The sequence below is a fragment of the Canis lupus genome, chromosome 1 (assembly GCF_011100685.1).
Source record: "Canis lupus familiaris isolate Mischka breed German Shepherd chromosome 1, alternate assembly UU_Cfam_GSD_1.0, whole genome shotgun sequence".
Taxonomy (NCBI): Eukaryota; Metazoa; Chordata; class Mammalia; order Carnivora; family Canidae; genus Canis; species Canis lupus.
This window is the reverse complement of record NC_049222.1, coordinates 113,033,166-113,058,334: the sequence shown is the minus strand read 5'-3', so window position 1 is coordinate 113,058,334 and position 25,169 is coordinate 113,033,166. Positions and strand designations below refer to the sequence as shown.

General features: G+C 53.2%; 1 protein-coding gene across 1 annotated transcript in view; it reads right to left on the bottom strand.

The window, feature by feature from the left end:
- Window positions 1-1,179: 1,179 nt before the first annotated feature.
- Window positions 1,180-25,169, bottom strand: part of GRIK5 (glutamate ionotropic receptor kainate type subunit 5) — a 51,268-nt gene continuing 27,278 nt past the window's right edge. Inside the window, 8 exon segments of the mRNA NM_001287004.1 lie at window positions 1,180-2,200; window positions 5,689-5,810; window positions 5,906-6,034; window positions 7,884-8,109; window positions 9,320-9,485; window positions 17,361-17,534; window positions 17,976-18,085; window positions 18,287-18,403. Of these exon segments, the coding sequence (NP_001273933.1) occupies window positions 1,772-2,200; window positions 5,689-5,810; window positions 5,906-6,034; window positions 7,884-8,109; window positions 9,320-9,485; window positions 17,361-17,534; window positions 17,976-18,085; window positions 18,287-18,403 (1,473 nt within the window). The 3' untranslated portion in view covers window positions 1,180-1,771.

Here is a 25,169-nt window from a genome sequence, read left to right as displayed (position 1 = left end):
GTCTCCAGGAAGGGGCCCGCCCACGCACCTCCAAGGCAGGCGGGCCCAGGCGCCAGTCCCCGCCTGGCCGGTGCTGAACGGACAGCTCCCGGGCTCGGGCAGTCTGCCGGGGAGAGCCCAGCCTCTGGCTTTCCTCACCGCTGCGGCCCCCTCCCCTCTCCATCTAGTTTTCCTTGGCTTCTCATCTCTAGCCTCCCTCTCTAGTCCCACCTCCATCTCTGCTTCTCTCAGCCCCAGTTCCCGGGGGGTGGGGGGAGTGGGTCTCATAACTTCCCTGCTTCATCTGTCTCCCCGTCTGCCTCGGTAGTACCCTGTCCCCATCTCCATTCTATCTCTCCTAATCACGGTGGGTCTCCCTCTGTTTCTCCCCCCTCTTGGCTCCCTCTCTCTCTCCCTCCCTCTCTGCCCCCTCCTTGTTTCTCTCTTTCTCTCCCCGCCACCACTGCCCTATCTCTCTTCCTCTCTTCCCACCTCTCCATCTCTCCCCCTTCTACTCGGCCTCGTTATGGCTCTTGCTGTGTGACCTTCACGCGTCCTTTCTCAGCTGCAGTTTCCAGTGGAAACCTCCAGCGGGGCGGGGGAAGGCGGGGACGGAAAGCAGACCCACCCCTCTCCCTGCTCCACCAGCCCTTCAGCCACCCCCTCTCCACTGGGATTTCTCACTTCCTCTCTTGGGGGCTGGGGAGGCACACTTTCCACAGAAACACAGGGCCACAGTCACAGACAGTTGAAGATGGCCTCCTGGGTGTACACACACACACACACACACACACGCCCACGATGAAAAAGTCACCACATCACCCTGGCCCAAGCACACACTTGGCACTGTGTGGCCACTCCAGGCACCACCACACTAAGCAGTTCCCTCGCCCTCCCCGCCCCCAACCCCATCTGGTTTCTATCTTTCTGTGTCTCTGTTCCCTGGTGTCTCCGCCTCTCCAGATTCCTGCATTTTTCTCCATCTGTCTCAGGGTCTCAGTTGCAGCCTCCTTCTGTCCTGAGAGAAGGTCAGTGGAGAGGGGCCAGCTGCCAGGACCTGGGCTGACCTGCTGCCTGAGGGCAGGGCCCAAGGGTGGAGAGAGTCCAAGAGTGACCATCCAGTGTGTGGTTCTCAGCAGACTCCGTGGGGAGCCCAAGCCTTAATGCCCTCACATCCCCAGGAAATGAGACCCAGGTATCCCCAGTTTTGGGGTTTTGTTCTTTTTTTTATTCCAACAGGGACTGGGGTGTGGCAGCGGGAGGGATGGGGGCCCAACTGACCTCCTCCCTGGGGGGGGTCTCATAGAAATTCCGAGGTTTCTCCCCAAAAAAAAGAGAGAAAGAGAAGAGTTTAGGGGCGCCAGGGGACACCCATCCGCCCAGAGGCCCTCCCCTCCTCCAGAAGTGGGGAGGGCTGTGTCAAGTCTTGGGGAGCCTGAGCAGTTCCAGGATGGGGCTCTCCTCGCGGACTGCTTTCCGCTTCTGGAGGGGCCCCGCAGTCCCCGGCCCCTGAAGTCCTCGGTTCCTGCGCTCCTGTCCGCAGTCGGGGGCGGAGGGCAGGGTCCGCGGCACCCTCTGGCGAGTCCACTAGGGGGCGCAGGCAGGCTCCGGAGCCGGGCCTCGGACTTCACCGTGAGCCGAAGGCAAAATCGCGGCGTCCCGCGCACCGGGGCGCAAAGTCCCGTCCCTTGCCCCACTGGGGAAGCGGTGGCGGGGGAGGGGGGGCGGCCCGGGCCTGGGGCGGGCCCCGTCCCTGCGATCAGTCCGGCCGCCAGCCCGGCTCCGCCCGCGGTCACTCGTGCTCCGCCAGCTCGCGGGGGCCGGCGGGGCCGGGCCGCGGCCGGGGCGGGCTGGTGGCTTCGGCGGGGGCGCCAAGGCCACGCGGGGGCGCGCCGGCCCCGGACGCCCGCAGCGCCTGGATGCGCCGACACTCCTGGCAGACGCGCACGTGGGTGCAGGGCGTGGGGGCGGCGGGCCGTGCCCCGCCGGGCGGCCCCGGGTCGTCCAGGAGGCGCTGGGGCCCTCCGTGCGCGCCGCCCGCCTCCCCGCCCGCGCCGGCCGAGTAGAGCTTGCCGTTGCTGAGGCGCATCTCGCGGACCGCGCGCAGCGACAGCAGGGCCCGGCTCGGGCCGCCCGGGCGCCGGCGCCGGCGGGACCGCGACGTCTTGCGGCAAGACACCGCGTGCCGCAGCTCCTGCAGCATCTCCTGGCACACCGACACCTGTGGGCGGCGCGGGGCGGGGCGCGGTGGTCACCGGCCGGGGCGCCGCCGCCCCTCGCCTGGCTTCTGCGTCTCCCCTCCTCCTCTCCTTTCCCCTCTCATCCCCTGTTCCCCGCCCCCGTCTCACCTCTCCATTCCTCGGTCTCTCCGCTTCTCTCTCCCCTTCCGTTCCCAGGGTTTCTCCCCAAGTAGCCCTCACCTTCTGTCTAGGCTCCTCTCTCTCCCTTTCTTATCACTCTTAAGTCTCTGACCACCTCCTGCTTCTTTTCCATCTTTTACCTCTCATTCATGCTACCATTCCTGCAATACATTTCCTGAGCGCCTGCTGTATGCAGAGAACCAAACAGACACAAGTCCCTGCCCTCATGGAGGTTGGGTTCCAGCGTGCAGAGACAAAAACAAAAACAAAAAACAAAACTGTAAATGTAGGTAGCCTGTTAGCTGGTGATGAGTGGTTTGGAGAAAAATAAAACCGGGAAGAGAGGTGCAGGGAGTGATGCTGCATCTGCAGAAGGGAGGTCAGGGAACACTCATTGCGAGGAGGATCTTCAGTAAGACTGGATGCTGAGGGGCACCTGGATGTCTCAGTGATTGAACACCTGCCTTTGGCTCAGGTCGTGATCCCGGGGGTCGTGGGATCAAGTCCTGCATTGGGCTCCCCGCAGGGAGCCTGGTTCTCCCTATGTCTCTAATGAATAAATAAAATCATAAAAAAAAAAAAAAAAAAGACCGGAGCCTGGGAGGAAAGCAGGCGGATGCCGTAGCAGGTCAAAGGTGTGGGGGGAGAGGGGGACCTATAAGCAGGGCAGGGTGGCTGGAACCGAAGGGAGATACAGGGGGGATGGGAGATGCGGGGGGATGGAGAGAAGAGGAGGAATGCAGTCCCTAGGCTGTTGTAAGGGTTTGGTTCCCAGTCAGGTGGGAGGCACTGGAGAGTTTTAAGGAGAGGACTACTATACTTTCACAGGCTCTCTGGTGCCGTGTTAAGAAGAGACTAGGGAGGCCAAGGGCAAGCTGAGTGGCAGTGGCCGAGGAGCTGAGCAGGGGCTGGATCCTGGGTATTTTTCGAAGGTGGAGCCAACAGGACTGGCTGAGAGATCCGGGGGAGGACTGAGAGAGAGGGGAGAGTGAAGGGTAATCCCATCTTGGCCTGAGCAAACGAATGACTGTGCTGTCTGCTGCGTGGGCAGGAGCTCTGCACTGGCCACGTGATGTTCCGTGGGCTACCTGTCAGACATCCATGGGCAGATGTCGAGTACGGGGCTGAGTTTACAAACCCTAGGTCCAGGGAGAAGTCCCTGTGAGGGATGCACACTGGGGGGTTATGGCAGGCAACTCCAGGGTCCTGCCTTCCAGTGCCCCCCCTCCAGTGTAGTCCCCTCTGTCTTTGTATCTGGGCTGCTGTGTGACCAACAGAATATGGCTAGTCAGCTAACTAGTCAGCTGACATTTTGGCTTCTGCTGGGTTCACCCTTGGATCACTCGCTCCGGGAAAAGTCAGCTGCCACGGTGTGAGGACACCCAAGCAGCCCTCTGGAGAGGTCCCGAGGCCTCCTGTCAACTGCCATTGGAGTGTGTATTCATCATGTTCTTTATTCTATCCTAGGATGTTCTGACATCTTAAAAACCTTGCTGGCCAGGTAGAGACTGGTCCTCCCAGAGCTAGACAACTCTTAGGGATAGCAGAGGGCTGGGAGCCCACCTTTCATGCAAATCAACCAATCCCAATACCTCTCCACCCCGCCACTTGATGTAACTCCCACACCCTAGCTGCTCTAAATCACCCAGGCCCAGATACACACAACTAGAGCCCACTGACATTACCCACACGAGCCAGTTCTAAGCTGCTCTCCCTGCCTGCCTTGCCTTCATGCAGAAACCCCAGTGAAGTCTGAGGCCTAGGCTTTTCCCCAGCTCCAGCTCCTGACAATCCTGATGCTTCCCCTGTGGCCCTGTGTGGTGTGGCATGACCCCTCCTGGGAAATGTAAGTAATAAAATATCTTCTCTCAGTGGCATTGGCCTCTCCGTGTCATCACTTAGTCACCTCTAGAAATCAAAATCCTACAAGTACATTTGGAGACAGCATGCCACCTTGGAAGTGGACCCTCTGACTCCAGGCAGTCTTTCAGCCAACAGCATGACCGGGACCTCACTAGAGACCCTGGCTGCCAGGGCCACCCAGCTAAGGTGCTCCCAGATTTATGACCCACGGGAACTGTAAGCTGACATAAGTGTGCTGCTTTAAGCTGCTAAATCTTAGGGTGTTATATAGTAATAAATAACTAATACAGGTTGTCAGCATAGCAGTGGTCTTACAAACCGTTTGGCTGGATGGGATCGCCAAAGGGGTGGAGAAAGCCAGAGGAGTCCAAGAAGGAGCCCTAGAGCCTCTTAACAAAGGACTGGCCACAGAAGAAGGAGCAAAGTGAGGCATGAGCATGGAACAGAGGGTTTTGAAGAAAGCAATCAGCTGTGCTGAAGCCTATCACTAGCTTACATGTGATGAGGCCTGACATTCCTGCAGTGGATTCTGGATGTGGGTCACGGGTGACGAGTGGCTTCAGTGCAGAGGTGAGGACAACAGCTGGATGGGAGTGTGCTCAAGAGTGAATGTAGGTGAGGACCTGAAGCAGCAGGGAGAAACACTTTCAAGTGTGTAAGGTTAGGGGAGAAGTGGAGTGGTGTCTGGGAGGGGAAGCGGGGTCAGGGAAATTTCTAGAAGATGGAGAAGATGACAGCAGGTTTGTATGCTGACGGCCTTGATCCAATAGAGGGGAGGAAACGGATGATTCGGGGATGGGGGGAAAACCATGGAAGGATGGAAAACCATGGAAGGATGTCCTTGGGGAGGGAAGAGAGGAGATGGGGGCACAGGGAAGGGCGCCTTAGCTGGGAGTATGCATGTTCCCTTGGAGTAACTGACTGGGTGGGTGGAGAAAGCAGGCAGGTGCCTAGATGTGGAGAGGTCTGTATGCTCTCCTCTGACTCCTATGCTTTCCTCAGAGACGTGGAAGCAAGGTCATGGGTCAAGGTGAGGAGGGGGATGGGCCCGGAGCTAGAGGAGAGAGGGGGGTGGGACGTGCAGGAGTGCAGGGGCACGTGTGGGTCCGGAGATGGAGGAGTGCCACTGGGCAGCAGCGAGGCCCCATGGAGCAGAGACCAGCCCCACTCGTTGCCTGCTCACCACCTCTCATTCCTCTTGCTTCACCCCCTGCCTCCCCACATCCTTCTCCCCTCCTTTCCCCTTCATCCTCATCTCTGTCCATGCCTGCTTCCCTCCTCTGGCCTTCCTCACACTCGCTCTCCTCTCCCTTCTGTTTGCACCTGCCTCTTCTCGGACCCCCTCTACCCCAGGGGTCTCTCAGGTCCCCTCCCTGCCCCTCACTGCCTCTGCTATTCTTCTAGGAAGGCTGTGCAGGTCACAACCTCCATGCCCCTCCGCCCTGGCACCCCACTTCTCCCCCACACCCTTCGCCAACCTCCTCACCTCTTCGGATTCTGCCGACCTCCGCGTGGACCATATGAATTCCATGACCGCCACGAAGACAGCAATGATGAGGCCACAGATGAGCACAACAAAAATGCCACCAATGTTCTCCATGCCCAAACCTGGGGGTTGAGGGGGAAAGCCAGGGGGTTGGGGCTGTGTGGGCACAGGGACCTCGGGGGGCTTTGGGAATGGCAAGTTGTGTGGGGTAGCTGACCTTTAGCTCGATGGTCCTCCTCCTTGGGGCACCGGCCCCCCTCCCACCACTTGCGCTTCAGGATCTCCAGCCGGTTGTTCTCCTGAAGCTGCAGGATGGCCAAGGTGATCTCATCCCGGAATGGGGAGCCTGGACCAGACATACAAGGGAGTGGACTGGCCGCTGGGGCCCTGGAGCCCTGCCCACCCAAACCACAACTGCTCCCTCACCACGACACTTCCTTCTGCCTCCACCACATCCCCTGGGGCTTCTCTGTCCACCTTCAGGTCTGACCACTGCTTGCCACTCTCCTGTGACCAGCCTGAGCCAAGCCCCCACTATACCTCATGTCACATTTGTCACGGCCCCCTCCCTGCAGCTCTCCTCACCCCCCACCCAGGCTCTTCTTTATGGCAACCAGAGGGACAACTTCAGAAACACAGCCATAGATCTCGCCTCTCTCATGCTCACAATTCTCCAATGGTTTTCCAATGCAGAGAGAACCAAGGCCTTCCCTCAGACTAAAGGGCCTGCGTTCACTGACCCCGGCCACCTGGGGCTCTCAGCTCCAGCCACACCAGCCTCCTGGCTGTTCCTCCAGACACAATCCTACCATAGGACTTCTGCCTGGAAGGTTCCTTTCCCCACATCACTTGGGGCTCTACTCACATGGTACCTCAAAGGGTCTCCTCTGATCAGCCTCACTTAAAATGGCACCAAGCACCCCACTCCCTGTCAGTCTCTTCCCCTTAATTTACTTCAGAGCAGCTGTGACCCCCCAGTGTCACGATATAAAGCCACGTGTTTATTGTCTGCTTGCTGTCAGTGCCCCTAGTCAAGGGCAGGAGGCTGAAGGCTTGGCAGCTCCCTGCTGAGGCATTCTAGCATGCAGTGCAGTGCCTGGCACACAATAGGGCATCAGACAATCTGCCAAGTGAATGAATCTCCGGCCACATCTCTCCTCTGCGTGGCCTCAACCCCAGGCAACCTCTCCTCCCTACCCTCGGATCCTTGTCTTAAACCATCCTTAGGTCCCGAATACCCTACATGTGTCCTATCCTGGACTCATTTCTTCATTCACTAGGACACTTCTTAAGCATCTACCAGGGGCTAGGAACTAGGGACATGGGCGAGTAGAGTGTTTCGTATTTATCAGGCACCTACTATGCGCCAGACCCTTGGTTTACAGATGTTAATTCAAGTCCCTCATGATCCTAGTATTACTAAGTGTTACTGCTCCCCCTCCCCCCCATTTTCTGGATGAGGCAGGTGACATTCTTGCCTAAGGTCAGGCACAGAGTCACAGAAGGAGCTGGAATTTGAATCCAGGTCAGTGTGACTCCAGAGCCTGGCCCCCAAAGCACCAGGCTACACGGCTTCCCCGGCACAGCACTGAGACAAAGCACAAAGCTGCTAATATTTAGGGTAATTTGTCACACAGCAATAGAAAACTAACACAGCAGTGAGAAGTAGTGAGATGGATTTCAAAACCAAGATGTCAAGATGTAGTGATAAAGTTGGTGGGTTTTCAGCTCTGGGTCCTGGAAAAGCAAGTCTAAGTCCCCCTGGCAGATCCACCCACCTATCCCTCATACCTCCCTTTCTCCCTCCCTCCCATCCATCATCCCTATTCTGAGCACCTGTGTTGAGCCCAGCTGTGGGTTCCATGCAGAGAACATGAAGTACATAAAACCAGGTCTTCACCCTCAAGAGGGTCCTTGGGCCAAAGGGGAAGGTGGCAAGTGTCATGGCTCATAAGTACTGGGTTGTACGCAGTCTCACTGGGTTCCCCCAATGGCCATGCAGGGTTGGAACTGACTGTTGCCAGGCCCGTTTTTGCAGGCCTAGTGTGTTGGTTCAGGATGGTGACACATGCCCAAGGCCTTGCAGCCAGGAGGCCGCACATGACAGGGGGCGCCTGGCCCAGTCCCCAGCTCACATGGCCCTGTTTCAGATGCCCAGGGCTCCCTCGGCATTTCCCAGGCCCACCACTCCGTACCCAGTGGCATGCCGATGCCGTAGCCCTTGGTGTCGAGGAGGCCCCCGATCTGGGTGAGGTTGCAGTTGAGACGCCGGTGGTACTCGTTCATGGTGGACTCAAGCAGGAAAGCGTAGCGGGAGTTGAGAACGCGGGCGATGCCTTCTTCTGTGCTCTTGACAAACACGCTGGGCTGCTTTGACTGCATGTAGTTCCACATACGCTGGTATGTCTGGTACCGCGAATTCTGGGGATAGGGGGGTGGCAAAAGGGGAAGTCAGGCATGCGGCAAGCATCTTTCCCCTGAGCCCTGTCCCCTGCCCTATAGGAAGTTTCTCTCAACCAGAGAGCAAGCAAGGAGACCAGAGGAAGACTAAAGAGCCAAAGTCAGAAGAGAAGAACAAGACAGACCACTCGAGGCCAGGTCCAAGTCATCCACACTCCCACCAGCCCAGCGAGATCCCTGAGGACTGGAGGCTTTGGAAGAAGGGACCACTGTCTGTTCTCCAGCCTGTCTTCTCTCTTCCACCCCTGGGCCTGGCTTGGCCTGACACCCAACCCTGTCTTCCCATCATTCCCAGGCCTTATGTGCAGAAGCTCAACCCCAAATTTACCAGGACCCACCTGGGTTGGGGAGACCTGTGTCTGTGCCAAATAGGACAGTTTACTTCCTTCAGATCCCTGCAGGAACCTTCTGGGGAATGCCCCACCCCGCCACTACTTGCGACATGTGCCCTCCTTTGCTCTGAGGTCCAGACACTGTTCTTCCTATGTACCCCACAGGCTAGTTCCCAGGGCTCAGCAATCTCCCAAACCTACTTCTCTGGGCTCCCATCTGTGAACTGGTCCTGTGACCCACCTAGGACATCTGGGAGTTCACCCCTCCTCTCCGTGCTTCGACCAGTGGCCCCTCCCAGCTCCAGCCTCCCTTAAATCATTAGTCTACTCCCCACCTGCCCTGGAGGGAACCTCCAGCTCTAAATGGATCACCCCTGTTTGGTTACCATTCCTATCTCCCCACTTGCAGGTTCCAATCTCAGCCCTATCCTAGCATTCAGGACCTCTACAGTCACGCAAACCTCCTTGCCAGGCTTGTTTTCCTTGTGATTCCTTCCCACCACCCCATTATACACAGTGACAAGCTCCTTTCACCCTAAAGGGCCTTGCCCTCCTCTCGGCTGGCCCATTTTCCTAAGTCTAACACTTCTAGCAGCTTCCCTAACCCCATTTGGCCCATCTAGCACTGATATAACATTAGATCCCACATCTCCTTTCTATTCCCTGGGTGAGAGTCTAGTTCCTCCAGCCAGACAGTAACACTCCCTGTGACACCATAAGAGTGTCTTCTGCTCCGCAGCCTCCCTGACTGTCATGACCCAGGAGGCCCTGTCCAGCCCCCACCCTGGGCATCTACACATGGTAGGGATACCAAGCCCAGGCAACTTCAAAGGCCCCACCTGAAAGAAGGTCATGGTGGAGCCAGCATGGATGGTGCCATACTCAATGTTGGTCTGGTCTGCCAGGTCGTCGGCTGACTCCACGGGCACCTCCATGCGCTGCACGGTGAGGAAGGCAGCCAGGTTGGCCGTGTAGGAGGAGATGATGATCAAGGTGAAGGCCCACCTGAGGGGTAGAAAGACTGAGCCACAGTCTGGAGCCATGCCTGCCACCTTCCCACTGTGGCCATGCACCCTGCTGGTGGCGCCCATCTCAACGACCTCAGCATTTGGAAGGCTCAGTGACTGCTGACTTGTGGGAAGGCTGGAAGCACAGATTTTGGAGCCAGACTCTCTGGGTTTAATACTGCTTCCAGAGACTTCCACTTCCAGATATAAGAGAATAATATATCCTGAACATACTGTCCCACTGTGAACAACTAGAAAACTGAACAGAATAGAGAAAACTATTTAAAGACACAGGACAATAGGCATCACAGGACTATAATCCCTGAGGAAAAAAAAGCAATGAAGTGAGACTTATCATTGCCCAGGCTGCCTAGCTGAATTTAATTTATAGACTGCAATGCCAGGAAGGGAAGCCCAGTCTGGCAATCACACTGAGTTGCAGAGGTGGAGATCAGAGAGGCCAAGGTGGCTAGAATTTGTGGGACAGAGAAACCAAGAAGAGGGAGTGGCACAGAAAAAGAGGGTTCCAGAAATCTGCACAGAGCCCCCTCAAATCTTTGGCTGAATATTGATCCGTGCATGCATAGGGTCAAACTCCAAGAGGCCAGAGAAGAACTGCTTTCAAAGACAACAATTTTTAGGGTTCATACAGCGCTGGGAATCTTTTGAGCTCCTTCCAGTAGTGAGATCTCACTACTCTGAATACATGAGATATTCAGTAAAGACCCCCAAAGACAACCCATTACAAATAGAGTTAAGTCAGCCCTAGAATAAAGATTATGCCAGACCTGGCCCCAGTGAGCTGAAAAACAAGTCTGAAAAGGATCAAAATTACCCACAAGAATTTTAACTGCCTGTTAGAGAAAGTCTAAGACTCTTTAAAGTAACACATTCAACAATGTAAATGATGTAAAATTCAGTGTCTGCCATCCAGTAAAAAATTGCCAGATATACAAAGGTGCAAGAAACAGGGTACTGGGTGACACAGTTAACTGTCTAACTCTTGGTTTCAGCTCAGGTCTGATCTCAGGGTTGTGAGATTGAGCCCCACATTAGGTTCTGTGCTCTGTGCAGAGTCTGCTTAAGATTCTCTTCCACCTCTGCCCTTCCCTCATGTGTGTGCCCACTGCTTGTGCATGCTCTCTCTCTCTCTCTCTCTCTCTCTAATCAATCAATCTTGGGGGGGAAAGGCAGCCAAAAGAGGGAAAACATGCATAACAAATCAAAATAAGAGTGACATCAGGGGTGCCTGGGTGGCTCAGTGGTTGAGCATCTGCCTTTGGCTCGGGACGTGATCCCGGGGTCCTGGGATCGAATCCCGTATCAGGCTCCCCACACGGAGCCTGCTTCTCCCCTTGCCTGTGTCTGCCTCTCTCTGTGTGTCTCTCATGAATAAATAAGTGAAATCCTTAAACAAACAAACAAAAAAAAGAGTGACAACAGACTTCTTGTCAGAAAGTGTAACAGGAGATAATGCAATAGGCTGCTGAAAAAGAAAAACAACCTGTCAATCTACTATTCTATATCCATCAAAAAGATCCTTCCAAGAAAACACACTAAAAATTTTCATACAAACAAAAGGTGAAAGAATTAATTGCTAACAGACCTACACTTCAAGAAATGTTATGGGGAGTGGTGCCTGGCTGGCTCAGTTGGAGGGGCGTGCAACTCTTGATCTTGGATTGTGGGTTCGAGCCCCATGTTGGGTGTAGAGATTACTTAAAAATAAAATATTTTTTTTTAAATAAAAGAAATGTTATAGGAAGTTCTTCAGGTAAAAGGAAAATAATACTAAATGGAAATTTGGATGTACACAAAGCACAGAAATAGTAGATGTGTGGGTATATATAAAAGACACATTCCTCATTTTAAAGATAGTTTTACTTTTTAAAAAAAGATTTTATTTATTTTAAGATTTCTCTTTTTTTATTTTGAGAGAGAGAGAGAGAGAGAGAGAGAGGAAGCAAGCAAGAGAGAATGAGCAGAGTAAGGGGCAGAGGGAGAAGCAGACTCACCACTGAGCAGGGAGCCTAATGCAGGACTTAATCCCAGCACCCAACAGATCATGATCTGAGCTGAAGGCAGACACTTAACCAACTGAGCCATCCAGGCAACCCTAAAGATTTTATTTTTAAGTAATCTCTATACCCAATGTGGGGCTTAAACTCAACAAATCAAGAGTTGCATGCTCCACTGATTAAGCCAGTCAGGCACTCCAAAAAAATGTCTTTAAAGGACATTTATTGTTGGGGCACCTACGGTGCAGGTTGTGATCCCAGGGTCCTGGGATGGAGTCCTGTAACAGGCTTCCCACAGGGAGCCTGCTTCTCCCTATACTTATGTCTCTGCCTCTCTCTCTCTGTATCTGTCATGAATAAATAAATAAAATCTTTAAAGAAAAAGGACATTTATTGTTTAAGCAAACACACACACACATATAAACCTAATGTGTTGTGGGGTTCATAAGATAGAAGTAATATATATGATAAGAGTAGCTCGATGGATGGGAGGGAGGGACAGAAGTATATTGCTGTAAGTATTTTGTAATCAACTAAAGTTGCATATTGTAAACCCAGAGCAAGCCACTATTAAGAAAAATTTTAAAAGAAATATGCTTAATGAAGCAGAATCATAAAAATCTCAATAAATCCAAAAGAGGGTAGAAGAGGGAAAAGGGAACCAAAAGAGATGGGACAGATTAAAAGCAAATAGTAAGTTGACAGATTTAAACCCAACCATAACAGTAATTGTGTTAAAGGTAAATGGTCTCAACCAGGGGTTGGCAAACGATGGCCCATGGGCCAAATCTGTCTTGCTATCTCTTTTTGCACAGCCCACAGGCTAAGAATGGTTTTCACATTTTTAAACGTTTAAAAAGAAATTCAAAGAAGAGCAATACTTCATGACAAATGACATATAAAATGCAAATTTTAGTGTCAGTGTCCATAAATAAAGTTTTATTGGAACATAGCCACACTCATTCATGTATGCATCATCTATGGCTGCTTTCACAATACAAGCAGAGCTGAGTAGTTGTGACAGTGACTGGATGGCCAGCAAAGCCTAACGTATTTACCATCTGGCCCAGTATGGAAAAAATTTGCCAGCCCATGCTCCAAGGCCTAAGTATGTGATGCCTATAAGAAACTTGCTTTAGATATAATGATCCAGGTAGGTCAGAAGCAAAGGAATAGAAAAAGATATGCTATACTAATATTAAGCATAAGAAAGCTGGGGTGGCTAGGGGCGCCTGGGGGGCTCAGTCCTCTGTGCAGGGTCTGCTTGAGATTCTCTTTCTGCCCCTTACCCGGCTAACACATACACTCTCTCAAATAAATCAATCTTAAAAAAAAAATAAAGAAAGCTGGAGTGGCTATATTAATATCAAATAAGGTAACTGCAGAACAGGCACGTTACCAGGAATAGAGAGGCATTAGATAATGACAAAGGGATCAATTCATCAAGACAACATAACAATCCTAAACATTTATGCCTCTAATTACAGAGCTTCAAAATTCATGAAGCAAAAACCCTTAGAACTGAAAAGAGAAATAGATATGATTTTTCCACAATTACAGGTAGAGCTTTACCCTCCTCTCAATAATTGATAGAACAAGCAGACAGAAAATCAGTATCGATACAGAAGCCTTGAATAACACTATCAACCTACTGGCCCTAATTGCCATTTATGGCACACTGCACCCACCAACGGCAAGTTCTGTGCAAGTGCACGTAGGACACTTACCAGGATAGACCATCTGCTGAGCCATAAAACAAGTCTCAATAAATTTCGAAGGATGAAAATCCTTCAGAGAATGTTCTGACCACAATGGAACTAAACAAGAAATCAATAATAGAAAGATCTCTGGAAAATCCCCAAATCTTGGAGCTATCACTGCCTGGCTGTGTGACCTTGGACTCATCTGGGAAGTAAGTACAACCACAGGCTGCCCCTCACGGGGCTGTTTTAAGAGTGAGCCACGTCTGGCACAGAATGAATGCGGTGCAAGCGTATGCCCTCACTGTCTTGGTGACTTGGGAGAAGAAGGTACCCATCGACCTCGCCACAGAGCCCAAGAGCAGCCACTGGTCTTACCCTGACCCTCTCTGTCCTCCTGCCTGGCAGGTGAAAGTGGCTCCCTGCAGAGGGTACAGATCTGTGGGGCAGGAAGACAGGGAGAAGCTGAGGGGCTTTCTGGACCACGTCCTCCCCTAGCAGGGAATAAGGAAAACAGCAGCTAACCTTCCCTGAGCACACATGCACAGTTCTGTGTTAGGCATGGGGGTGGGGGTAGAGTGGAAGCCAGAGGGATGAATAATACAGCCTACTGCAAAAGAAAGTCAAAACCCGACACACAAAGACCTGGGGTCTGACACAACTCCCTGGAAACCAAGTCTCTTCAAATCAACCCCAAGGGCCAGTGTCATTTGCTCAAGACAGAATGATTCAGTGCCTAGGACACACCAGGCACCACCTCGACCCCAAGGATACAGCGTGACTGACTGGTGGTGGGGACTGCAGGGGAGGTAGGGTGGGAGAGGCCACTCACTGACACGGAACAGGGGAGCACAGATGGGGAGTCTGATGTGGGAGTAAAGATGTGTGCTGTGTTTGGGGGTGCTGTTGGCACACACGGAGGGGGTCTGGAGGGGAGAATTTGATGTCAGTTCCAAAACACAAAGGGAGCTGGAGCTGGCTGAGAAGGCCTCAGAGTGTACAGAGCAGGGGTTTCCCTGGTGGGGAGAGCCCCCTAGGGCACTTGGTTAGGTGTGGGGCACCCTGGTGGCTCCCGGTGTCGGTGGGTAGGGACAGGTATGCAGCAACGCAGCCCAGTCTAAACAAGAAAAATACAGTACATGATGATCTGAGCCTAACTCCATGGTAGATAAAAACCAAAAATGTTTTTTGCATGGTGATCACAGAAACTGAAGTTTCCAGAAGCGCATCTATTGTTCAGATTGAGGAACAACTGGATGTTGTGTTTGAAACTTTGTCAAAAACCCTTCATTGTTTGGAACTCAGGTCTCTGACAGCAGCCCTCCTCATGGTTTCTGAATCACTAAACCAAGACTGTTGGAGGAGTTGAGGTAGTAAATCATCATGCTCATGGTGATTTGTATTTGTACAAACATACTCATTTACCAACTATTTTAAGGTGTCAAGGTCTCAGGGGTCGACACAATTCTATTAAATGGTCTCAATTCTCGTAATTCCCAATGTGCCCGTAGTAAGTTGGTCTGAGCCTTGCATTCTGTCTTATGGCAGGGCCCCACCCAAGCATTTATGCATTGCTATTATATTATTCTATCATAGATCACTTCCCTTCCTCCCCTTTGTATTGCAATCAGGGCGTATTACCAATTTGTTTTAAATCATGTGTAGGCAGGTGTGTAAGTAGATATATTACCCTTGAATTTCATCAGGGTGGGAAAGCAGATGTTACAAAACGTTCGTGGTAAATCAAGGGCATTGGGTCTGGAGGTACTGACACATCACTCGTGTGGGGTGAGAAGCTGGGTGAGAGAGGGCAAGGTAGAGTGGGGCTGTGGTCGGGCATAACCTCAAAACCATGGATTGGAGGCAGGGCTGCCCTAAATGATGGTGAGCCCTTGGGTAGGGCCGTAGGAGGCTGTAGCCCCAACAAACACCAAAGATGAGGGGTCCAGGAGACCAGTTTGGGCCCCGCTGGCAGCCAAGTCCCAAGGCTACTGGCATCGGACTGCTGAGTCATCATGCTGGGGTCACATTTAGAGACTAAGAAACCTCTGTTGAGACATCCGCTGGCCGAGTGATCGAGTGAATGTATGAGAGGACAGAGGGTGAAGACAAGAGTGAGCTGGGGTCAAAGTCTCCGGTGGGGGGTCCAGGGGTGTGTGACTGGGGGCTTCCAGGGTGATGGTGATGGGTACAGGCAGAGAATGCCCAGCTGGAGAAGGGGTCCCTGACCGAGGAGCAGAAGGGATGGCCCACAGAGAGGAGGTCACCAGTCCACCACCTGACCTGAGGACCCAGCCAGATTTGTCACAGCACCTAGCCTGTCTGGAATGCTCCTCCCTCTCCTGGGCAGGGAGGCCTCTATTTTAGCCTTTAGGACTCAGCTAGATGTCACCTCTTCAAGGAGGCTTCCCTGAGCGCTCATATTCCCTACTGTTCTCTCTCCCCCTGCTCTGTTTGCTTCAGAAGCACAGTTTGCCTGTATCTAATATTTCATTATATTAACACCATCAGTAAGTGGCAACTGGTGTATGTGGTAGGCCGAAGGACCTCCGCCACCAGAGATGTCTACATCCTAAGCCCTGGAACTCACGAGTATGTCCCCTTATGGGGTAAAAGGGCCTTTGCAGATATGATTAAGTTAGGGGATTTGAGATGCAGAGATTATCCTGGATTATTTATTTGGGGGGCGGGCCAGCCAGGGTCCTTATAAGTGGAAAGAGGAGATCAGAGCCAGAGAGAGAGATAGGAGGATGCTATGCTGCTGGCTTTTAAGACAGAGAAAGCAGCCATAAGCTGAGGAATGCAGGTGGCTTCTAGGTGCCAGGAAGGTCAGGCAAACAGATTCTCCCCTGGAGCCTCCAGAAGGAGCCAGCCCTACCAACACCTGGACCTGAGCACAGTGAGATTTCGGATTTCTGACCTCCGGACCTGTAAGAAAATACATTTATGTGGTCTTAAGCCACTAAACCTGTATACTTGTTGCAGCAGCAATGGGAAACTAATACAGAGCACGTGACACTTGAAACGATGCCAGACCCGAAATGTTAAAAAACTGTCATCAAGACTCAAAAGATGCAAAGCCAGCGGACCAAGCGAGTTGCCAACGACTCACTATATGAGGGGGTTAGTCCCACTCACTTGGGAGAGGAAAACCTGCCACCCATTAAACGTTAGTCTTGAACAGGTTTTGGATCAGACGACATCTTTGGGATTTATTTATTCTTGGGATAAAAGATGACGTTCCTGTGTTTATTCGTTTAGCTATTTATTCTTGGCTCCTCTGCCTCTTGAGGCCGGATGCTTCACCTGAGGGCCTGACACAGGGAGGGGCTTGAGAAGCATCTGCTGAATGGCTGTTGATGCATAATGAATCCTAAATGACAGGGAGAAGATGAGGAAGACAGTCTTTAAGAAGGCCCTAGGGAGCAGGGCTGGGCTCAATCGGCGCTGGAGCTGGGGGCCCTGGGGAGGAAGCCAGCCTAGCTCGGCCCTGCCTCTGGAGGAGTGTGTGGTCTCAGTGCTCTAATGCATAAACCCAGGAGAAGGTTGGCTCGTCTAGTGCTATCATAGCTCCTGAATTTTCAAGAAGAGTGAGAAACCTGGATTTGTGAATGAATTTGCCCAATTTTTAAATGTTACTAATTCAAATGTTTAAAAAACGGTGGGCCAAACGGACATGAATTGACAGTGTCCACTGTCCAACATGTGGCTTCTTGGAGCTTGTCATGGGGATAAAGTAAGTTCTGTCCAGGTTACTAGGGTCCCTAAGGGAATTTGAGGGAGCAGGTATCCCTAGACAGTGAAGGCTGCCCAGGTCTCTGTGACCACAGGGTCTGTGCAGGCCAGCAACAGCCACGCTGATGCTGCTCCAATCATCATCCTCATGTCAGCAGAAGCACTTTTGTATATCAGCCCAACTGAATCCTTACAACCTGAGACATGGGCATTTTTATCTGCGTTTTTCAGATGAGGAGACTGAGGCATGGGGGCGGAATGTGGCATACCCAATGTCACACAGCTCGCAGCAGGCAGGGCTGGGGTTCAGCTCTCCCCACCCCGTTCCCTGTCACACAGCTGGCGGAGGGGGACCGGAATCCACCCAGGACACAGATGGGGCTCTCCCCACCCGGGTGGGACAGACAGAAGGCTGCTCACCAGACTCCACTGACACAACGTGTGGACAGCGCCCGGGGCATGATCTCTGAGCCCTGCTGCATGAAGCCCCCCACGGGGAACCAGAGGCTGTTGCCCAGCGTGTACTGGTTCTCCAGGATGTGGGGGCGCGCCCGCAGGCACGGGTGTGGGTTGTACCACTCGTAGGGGCTCAGCCTGTGGAGAGACATGGGAGTGAGGGGTGGTAGGAGCCAAGGGAGGGAGAAAGAGGAGAGAAATAGAGGAAAGAGGCAGAGACACCGTGATGAGAAGAGATGAGGGGCAGTTAGAAAAAAGAGGGAAAAGAGAGAGATGAACAGAATGAGACGCATACACAGAGAAGAGGTGGAAAGAAACACAGAGAGACACAGAGAAAGAGGGAGAGAGAGAGAGAGAGAGAGAGAGAGAGAGAGAGAATGGGAAGGGGAGATGCCCAGAGAGAGAACCCCAGAGCAATAGTCAGAGCTGCAGGGTAAGACAGGGCCTGCAGACAGGGAGAGAGGGCGAGAGGAAGGGCACGGAAATCCAAAGCCTGGACAGACAGTGCGCGTTGGCCAGACGCCCTGGCCTGTGCCTTTTCCTCGCCTCCTCTTCCCAGGCAGCAGGCAGTGGACTCACCGGGCAGCCAGGAACAGGACGCAGCTGACGGCCAGGTAGGCGAGAAGCATGAAGAGCCACACAGCAGGCGAGAAGGGGTCCAGGAAGGAGAAGTAGCCAGGCTTGCGGCCCTGGGGGGAAGAGGGAGTGAGGCCCAGAGCCACCCCAAACTGAGTCACATTCCCAGCCCCTGACCCGCTGGGTGCCCATGAGCACAAACAGCCCATCAAGGAAGGTCCAGCCCACAGCATCTGCTTCCCTGGGGGGACACAGTTGTCAGCCCCACAGCCAGCTTCTGCCCCACAGCCTCCACATCTCCAGAGGAGCCGTACCATGTGCACTCGGTAGAGGATGCTGATCCCCAGGGTCATGAAGGGTTTGGAGAAGTCGATGACCTTCTCCCGCTCAGCTGTGATGGTGAATGCAGCCACAGCCAGGTCCGCCTTCTGCTGGAGGGGAAGCAGGGCAGGGGCAGAGGGGTGGGCCAGGGAGACAGACAGGGCAGTTAGGGAGAAATGCACAGAAAGAGCTACCGAGAGACCAGCAAAGAGAAAGGAGGGGGACGGAAGGGGCCAGGAGCCCGCGCTATCTCCAGAGCAGCACCTTGGGGCCAGAATCGGACCCCTGTCATCACATGTCTGCGGGAAGACGCTCCTGTGACCTCTTCCCTGCCCGGCTGCCCCTCCTCATCCTGTCAAGTTCACTGTTAAGGCCCTGCTTTATAAACTCCCTGGGGACCTGCATATCTCCCACCTCCTTCACTGCTCGGTCCTAGAGAGCACCTGCCACTGATGCTGAGATGCCAGGACGCTGACCCACTCAGGCCTTGGTTTCCTCTCTTGTCTTTACAGTTAACAACATGGAACATTTACTCTGCACTGACTTTGCACCAGGCTCCACCCTAGTTAACACTTTCTATAGATTGCCTTGAATCTTCCTTCCAACAGCTCCCGAAGGGCCACTATTAGCCCTGTTTTATAGATGGAGAAACTGAGTCTCAGAGAGGCCAAGGCACTAGTCAGTAAAGGCAGGAGCCAAGGGACCTTAAGGCAGAGATGGGACCTCTCCTGCCACTGGCAGGCACTGGTGACTTAAGTGTGTACATAAAGGCACCCCTGCCCCGACATAGGACCGGCGCCCAGCATAACTGACATAATGACCTTGGGGGAAGCTACATGTCTTGAGTGGGGGAGGGGTACCCAGGGTCCAGGTCTGAGGTAGTGAGGGTGGGGAGTGGGTGCGGCAAGACAGAGAGAAGGGTTTGGGTTAGGGTCTGGCTGGCATACCCAGAATCCCTAATCCAAAAGGATCATTTTTGCTCTAGCCCAAGTGGACTTAGCCGGCCTTTAGCTGTGGGCCAGACATAAGCCTGGGAAACACCCAGCACTTTGCACACCCTTCCCGCCACACAGGCACACATACACACTGCACACGTGAGCACTGCCCACGGTCATGTGTATGCCACCACTGACATGTGCACACCACACCACATCCACACACACGTGCTAAGACACAGGCTGACCCAGAGGCGGACCACCAGCACGGATGCAGGCAGACAGACTCCTGCCCTACACACAGTGTAGGGAGGAGTGGAGACACAGGGTGGAGGGGCATTCCCTAGAGGCACACGCGGCTCTCACATGCGTACATACATGACGGAGCAGGCAGGGCAGGGCAGGGCGCTGGAAAGGGCCAGGTGCGGGAATGGGGAGCCCCGGCTCTGCCCTGAGTTCGCTGGGTGACCTCGGGCAGGGGCTTCCGCGTCTCTGGGCCTCAGTTTGCTCATCTGCAAAATGGGGGTGGGGGTTGGACGAGATGTCTCACACAGCTCTCTTGGTCCTGGGGTTGCCACCTGGCTCCCAGGATACCCCTGCCAGGCCTACTGACTATCCCTCAGGCCTCAACTGGATCCCCGAATTGACTCTAAATTCAAGCAGAGACTACCCATGGGGCTGAAATAAGAGAAGAGGTCCTGGATCACTGGCCCAGGAGGAGACACACACTCACACAGAAGCAGCTGAGACTGAGAGCACATGAGGTAATACAGGTGTGGACAGAACTGGGGCGCAGGTCAGAAGACAAGTGTGGGGCGAGGGAGATAGCACCAGCTCCAGGGTGACGTGAGAGCTGGGAGAGGGCACAGCCCCACAGCAGGATCCAGAGTTGGGAGGGTGCGGCAGGGGCCCAGAGCCTGGCTAAATTTGGGGCATACCCTTGGGAATTCTTGATGGTGACAGTAAGGAGCATCTTGCCACTCTCATGACTAATAGGTGAACTGCCAGGAGCAATGTCACTATTACAGGAATCCTATTACTTTTATGCACCCACGGGATGTGTGCCCTGGGAAGGCCCTCCATGGGGGCCCGAGTCTCCACTTCGGAAAGCAGGAGTCAGTGGCACTGCAGACAGGGCTCAGGAAGGCGCTGCTGGACTCTAGTCCAGGGAGCCCACTTGCTCCCTCCTTTCTGCTCCATCCATGCTCGGCTCACTAGCCTCCTCACCCACTCTGGACACCTTGCCTCGAGCCAATACCTAGGCCAAACCTGCTTCTTTCCCTTTCCCGAATTCTCCACATCTCTTCCAGTAGGAAGGAACTCTGGTCTGTCCACTTCCGTCCATCCCCTCTGACCAGGCCCTGACCATCAGAGTCTCTCTCCTGACAATCCTTTTTTAAAAAAATATTTTATTTATTTATTCATGAAAGACAGAGAGAGGCAGAGACATAGGGAGAGGGAGAAGCAGGCTCCCCGACGGAAGCCGGATGTCGGACTTGATCCCCAGACCCAGGATCATGCTCTGAGCTGAGGGCAGATGCTCAATCACTGAGCTACCCAGGCTTCCCTCTCTTCTGATAACCTTATCAGCTACCTCACCAGCCCCCTGGCCACCACTCAGAACCCCACAGTCCAGAGGGAAAGTCCCCTGTTAAAGAGCCCCGAGTGGCTCTGCACTGAACCTAAAACAAATCTTTTCCTGGCCAAGAGGCCCTAGATGATCTGAGACCCACCTGCCTGCTGACCTCACCTCATGCCCTCTCCCCTCACCCATTTGGCTGCAGCCACAATGACTGCCTTTTGCTCTTCAACACAGAAGGCTCATTCCCCACCTCAGGGCCTTTGCATGTGCTCCTCTGTAGCTCTTTCTCACCACTCGAAGTTTAGCTCACACTTCACTCCTTCAGGCCTCCCCACAGAGGCCTCTAGATGCCATTTACCCCTATGCCAGGGTCTTCTCTCTTGTATTACCCATTACCCTGCTTTATATTCTGCTTTTTAGCAGTCCTGGAGATGACCCTGCCTGTTTGCTTATTAATGGACCAGCTTTCCTACTAAATTATAAGTTCCCTGCCTATCTGGTTAGAGGTGTACCCCAGGATCTACAGAGGGGTTCCCAACAAATATTGCTGGATTTTGACCAAGCCTGGCCTCTCTGAATGGCACCCAGGGCTGTTACAGTTCCCTAAAATATTCCTGGGCCTCTCGCCCCCTCTCTCACACCAGCTGCTTTCTGGCCTCTGCATCACTGAACACACCATTCCTTTTGCCCGAGGCATCCCACTCTGCCCTGCAGAACTGGATCTCACCCACTTCTACAGGGTCCCTAGCTTCCCTCCTCTGCAGCACCTTCTATGGATCCCCCACATGCTCAACACCCTTTGATCTATCACAGCATTTAGCTCAGTTTGGAAAACATCCGTTCGCGTCTCTGCCTCTGCAACTAAACCTGCAAAAGCAGGCCCAGCTGGACACATCATGTATCCTCTGAAGAACCAGGAATGTCACCCCTCCCCCAGGGGCCTCCCAGAATGTCCCAGACAGAGAAAGCTCTCCTTCCCTGTGCTTTATGGAACCTTACATGGCTGCAGAGGTTAACACTTATGCAGCATGTGACTCCTGGCCACCATTTTAGGGCTTTCCCTCCCAAGAGTAGCTTACATAGTCCCCAAAGCAACCCTGTCAGAGGGACCATCCTTCTCACCATTTTACATGTGAAGAAATGGAGGCCCCCGCTGATTCCGGGATTCAGAACCAGTACCCCTCTAGGGGCTTCACCTGTCCACTCTCCCCACCTTCCATGGCCGGGGGCATCTGAGGTCAGGGCCCAGGTGTGTGACTCCTCTCTGGTCCTGGGGAGCTCGGGAGATGGGCACTTTGCAAATGACTAGAGTGAATTTGAACTTCTCGTCAACACACAGCAAACTCAGTCCTCACCCTCTATCCATGTCAACCTAGGCAGAAGCCTCCACCCTCTGCCCAGCATTGTCCCAGGCAGAAGCAGACAGGCATCCTTGACATCCCCCCACCCCTCACTGCTTCCATCTTCAAGCTCTCCTGATTCTGCTCCCCAGACACCTCTAGAATCCATCACTTCTTCCACCTTCACTGTTCTGCTCCAGCCCGGACCACCATGTCTCAGGACTGGAAAGCTCAGCCAGCTGCCTGAGGGACCCCCCAAACTACAGCCCAGTCACAGCAGCCCTGCTTAAACCTGGCAACAACTCCCACTCTCCTTAAACTGTCATCCCAACTCTTCTCACTCGGCCCACTGAGGCCCTGCCCCACTCAGCCCCCACCCCACTGCTACATACTGAGTGCGTATGTACAAATTCATATGTTGAAATCTTAACCTGTAACATGACAGTGTTAGGAGGTGGGCCTTTGGGAGGTGAGGAGGTCATGAGGCTGGAGCCTCATGAATAGAACTGGTGCCCTCATCCCATTCCATCCCTCCACCATATAGGCATAGCAAGATGGCCATCTGTGAGCCAGGAAGAGGCCCCTCATAGACACCAGATCTGCTGGCACCTTGATTTTGGACTTTCCCAGCCTCCAGAACTGTGAGAAATAAATTTCTGTTGCTCGTAAGCCACCCAGTCTGTGGTATTCTGTTACAGAAGGACAAACAGACTAAGACACCCACCATGTTGCCCTGTGTCTCCCCGTTGCAGCCACTCTGCCTATTCTCTCTGGCCATCCACTCATTTACCTACTTGACCAATATTTACAGAACACCCAACACTGACCAAACATGGTTCTACCTCTGGGAACCCAGCAGTGAATATAAACATATAATGGTGGATAGCGACAGGTGCTATGAAGAAAAACAAAGCAGGGCAACATGATGGAGACTGCTGGAAGACACTAGTTTGGACACCACCACCCCAACCCTCCACCCCCACCCCGCCCCACTGCAGGGAAGTCTTGAGTGAAGCAAAGTGTGGAGCAAGGCCCAAGAAGAACCAGGGAGAAAGTCCCAGGCTGTGAGACAAGCACATACAGCCCCTGTGATGGGAAGGGACTTATAGTGTCCCGGGTGGCTGGAACCCCCTGGGAGGGTAGAGCAAGGATTGGAGCCCTGCAGTGCCTGGCACACATGGGAAGGGGACTGGATTCTACTCCAAGGACAACAGAGGATGTCACATCGGAGGGTGTGTGCAGGGGGATGACGTGATCTGGCCACTGTGAGAACAGACCACGGGGGCAATAGTGGAAACAGGGTTCCCAGGGACAGAATGAAGTCCGTGGAAATACCTCTGGGGGTGGGGCTAGGTAGTGGTGGAGTCAGGTGGCAGATTTAGATTTAATTCTGAAGGCGGACAGATGAATCCTTAAACCCTGCAATCTCCTTCTACGATCTCCTTAGGGCCTTTGGAGCTCTGCTTCTCCCTCCTCCTCCTCACCCTTGATTTCCTGGCAGAGTCATCTAGTTCTTAGAGGTTTACCTCCACAAGGGGACGCTGACATTTAATCTCTGGAATGAAATCAGGAAAAATCCAAATGATGAGCCATCTGTAGAAATGACGGGACGGGGAGGCTGTCTGAATGCCGAAAAGCCAACCAGAGCACTTGTGAGCATGCATCCCACCCCAGCCCCAAGCTTGCCCCCTATCCCTGCACCACGCAAACCACGGTTCCGCCTCGCCGGCAGCTCAGGGTCAGACTCTGCCAACAGAGGGCGCTAGCGGGCTGCTGCAATGCTGGAGGAAGGCGAAGGGACCTGCTCCTCTGTGTGCCCCTGCCTCCCCCACCTGGTGGTGCAGGTGCTCCACCCCTGCAGCAGCTATTCGTCCTGAGGCTGCAGATGAATCCATGAATCCAGTTTGTGGCTTCCCTGCAGAACCGACCTCACTGAGCCCCTCTCCGGGAAACCAGTGCCAGCTAGTGAGCACCTTCCTCTAAGTTTCCAGTAATTTCAGCTCCTCTCTCTGTCCCTTCAGAACTAGGGATGCAGCCATTTCCCGCCTTGTGACCTCCACAATACCTGAGAGCAAAGGTGTGCAAACTGCGGCCATCAGGCCAAGTCCAATGCCTGATTTTGTGAATAAAGTTTTATTGGAACATACCCACTCCCATTTGTTTAGGTATCACCTGTGACTGCTTGTTGACTAGTGGTGACACTATGGCCTGAAAGCCAAACCTACTTATTATCTGGCCTTTACAGAAAAAGCTTGCTGATCCCTGTATTAAAGGTTCAACTTTAACCTTCTTAGTTACCTAGTTAACAACTTTATTCCTAGTAAATAATTCTCTTCATTCAAACATTTGGCCTGCCTTGTCTCCTGGCAGGACCCCGACTCAAGCAGAAATGACAACAGCCAGGTCCCCAGAGGACACAGGCCACATGGTCACTCACCATTCAGCCTCTAGGAGGGCCCAGTAACGAGCATTTTCTCAAAAGGAGACTAGATAGCCACAGAAGAGAGCACAAACCACTCCAAAACCCCAGAGGTCTCCGCTGTGAGTCACCTCTGGGTGTCTGTGTCCCTATTTGCCACCAGCGCCCTGCATATCCCTGGACCTGCAGGGGCATCAGGCCCAAGTGGCAGATCAGCTTGCACACAGCTGGGACTTGCTGCAGAGCCTTCGTGTGCTCTAGGCCTCCCTCAAGATGAAAAGCCATGTTGGTTGTTTAGTAAACAGGTTGAAGCAGCACACAACTTACGCCCAGATCCCCAACCCCACCATACGTCACCAGTACCAAACAGTGGCCCCTTCTCAGAGGTCTGGGTTTCAGTTCTGTGGGACCTCTTATCCGAGTTTCTAGGTTTTCCCCTTTTCCAACTGCCTCTCTTGTCCTCTTAGGCCTCAGGGTGGCGGCCATTTCCTGCAGCCCTGAACCTGTAACCCCTCACTTTCCTTTCTATTCTTTCAGTTATCTGGCTCACCAGCTTGACACCTAGGTAACAATTCTTTGTATCACATCCTCTCTGTTCAA